This window comes from Cyprinodon variegatus, unplaced genomic scaffold (assembly GCF_000732505.1).
Source record: "Cyprinodon variegatus isolate N-32 unplaced genomic scaffold, C_variegatus-1.0 Scaffold24, whole genome shotgun sequence".
Lineage (NCBI taxonomy): Eukaryota > Metazoa > Chordata > Actinopteri > Cyprinodontiformes > Cyprinodontidae > Cyprinodon > Cyprinodon variegatus.
In genome coordinates, this window is record NW_015150477.1 from 1724585 (window position 1) to 1726238 (window position 1654).

A 1654-nucleotide genomic window follows, 5' to 3' on the forward strand; every position below is an offset into this window, starting at 1 on the left:
AAGTTGATCTTTCATTATTAGAAAAGAAGGAAAAAGATAAATATCATATTATGAATAAATATATAGTACAAGAACACTAAAACAAATATTATAATTATGTACAAATATATACAGATGCATCAAAAAATACAGCTAATAGGGAAGGGATTGCTTTTATTATACCACAGTTTGATATTAAGGTTGGGAAAAGGATTAGTGATGGAGTTTCAGTAGCGGTGAAATGCTAGCTTTGCTGTTAGCAGCTCAATGGGTGGAAGAGCTAAGACCATTAAAATCTATCATTTGCTCAGATTTTAGTTCATCATTAGTCAGTTTGCAAAATAATCAGTCAGACAGTCGACTAGATATATTAATGGAAATACGACAAACATTTTACAGAATAAATATGATGGGGATAGTAGTAAATGTTGTTTGGGTTCCGGCACATAAATGAAAAAAGGAAATGAAATGGCAGACAGGATGGCTAAGGAGAGTACCAATAAGGTAAGGGTAGATATTAATGTTAGTTTTGGTATAACAGAAATAAAGGCTATAATTAAACAAACAGCAAAAGAGAGGTGGCAAAAGTTATGGAATGAAGAAAGAAAGGAAGGTGGCTTTATAAAATACAAAAAGAGAATTGGACCAATGAGAAGATCAGAAAGGAGATGATTATTTCTCGACTTAGAATAGGACACACTGGATTGAATAGATCGTTATTTTTGATAGGGAAACATCAGACAGGGAAATGTGACTGTGGGGAAGATGAGACTGTGGAACATGTCATTTTAAATTGTAGTAAATATTGGATACAGAGAAACAGGTTAATAAGGAAACTTAGTGACATGAAAATGAAACTTTGTCGATTTATTGCAGAAGGAATCAGGAAGCAGAGGATATCGGGTTATATTTGAATTTTTGAAACAGATTAGGTTTTATAATAGGATATAGTTTTTTTTTTCTGCCATGTGGTTCACACTCCATACCAGTTGGTGGCGGTAATGCTCACCTAACGGTTTTTGCCAACCGCCAGGAAAACTGAAGAAGAAGAAGAAGAAGAAGCGGCTTCCGTCCATCCGGCTGAACCATCGGAAGCAGCAGAACCATCAGAGGTTCTGGTCTCAGCAGATCCCTGAACCCAGACAGCAGCAGCTCCTCTGAACCCACGATGGACCAAGAAAACATTTTCCTCTTCGTTCCCAATTTGATCGGTGAGTTTCCTTCCTGTTAGCTTAGCATTAGCCATCATGGCGGCGCCTCCAGGCTGACAGACATTCATAGAAATAATGAACTATTTTTGCAAAGTCGAGCTCGTTCATTTTCTGTATTTTAGATTCTATATTCTGTACATCTATTTTCTCTAACGTGAGATCAATAAAGTTCAATTATTCTTAATCTGCACCATCAACCGTCAGATTAACAACAAATCTGATCTTTAATAAAAGTCCCTGAAATGTGGCATTTAATGAATGGAGGAGAATCTGCTGATATATCGGTTAGATGCTGGAGGGCCCCATGCTCCTTCCTACATCTGCGCTGCTAGTCAGCTAACATCAACAACCTAGAGAAGATCAAAGAAATGCGGCTGTTATTAACCAGGCACCGCAAATGCGTCCTACGTCATGTTCACTTTCACTCTGTTCGAAAACCTAGGACGCATTAGAAGACCGGATTC

The 1654-nt window shown here is 37.4% G+C and overlaps 1 protein-coding gene across 1 annotated transcript in view; it reads left to right on the top strand.

Moving 5' to 3' along the window:
- The first annotated feature begins 1013 nt into the window (after nucleotides 1-1013).
- The window catches only part of cdipt (CDP-diacylglycerol--inositol 3-phosphatidyltransferase), a 4432-nt gene continuing 3791 nt past the window's right edge, over nucleotides 1014-1654 (top strand). Inside the window, exon 1 of the mRNA XM_015393546.1 lies at nucleotides 1014-1190. Within this exon, the coding sequence (XP_015249032.1) occupies nucleotides 1148-1190 (43 nt within the window). The 5' untranslated portion in view covers nucleotides 1014-1147. The remainder of the gene's footprint in view (nucleotides 1191-1654) is intronic.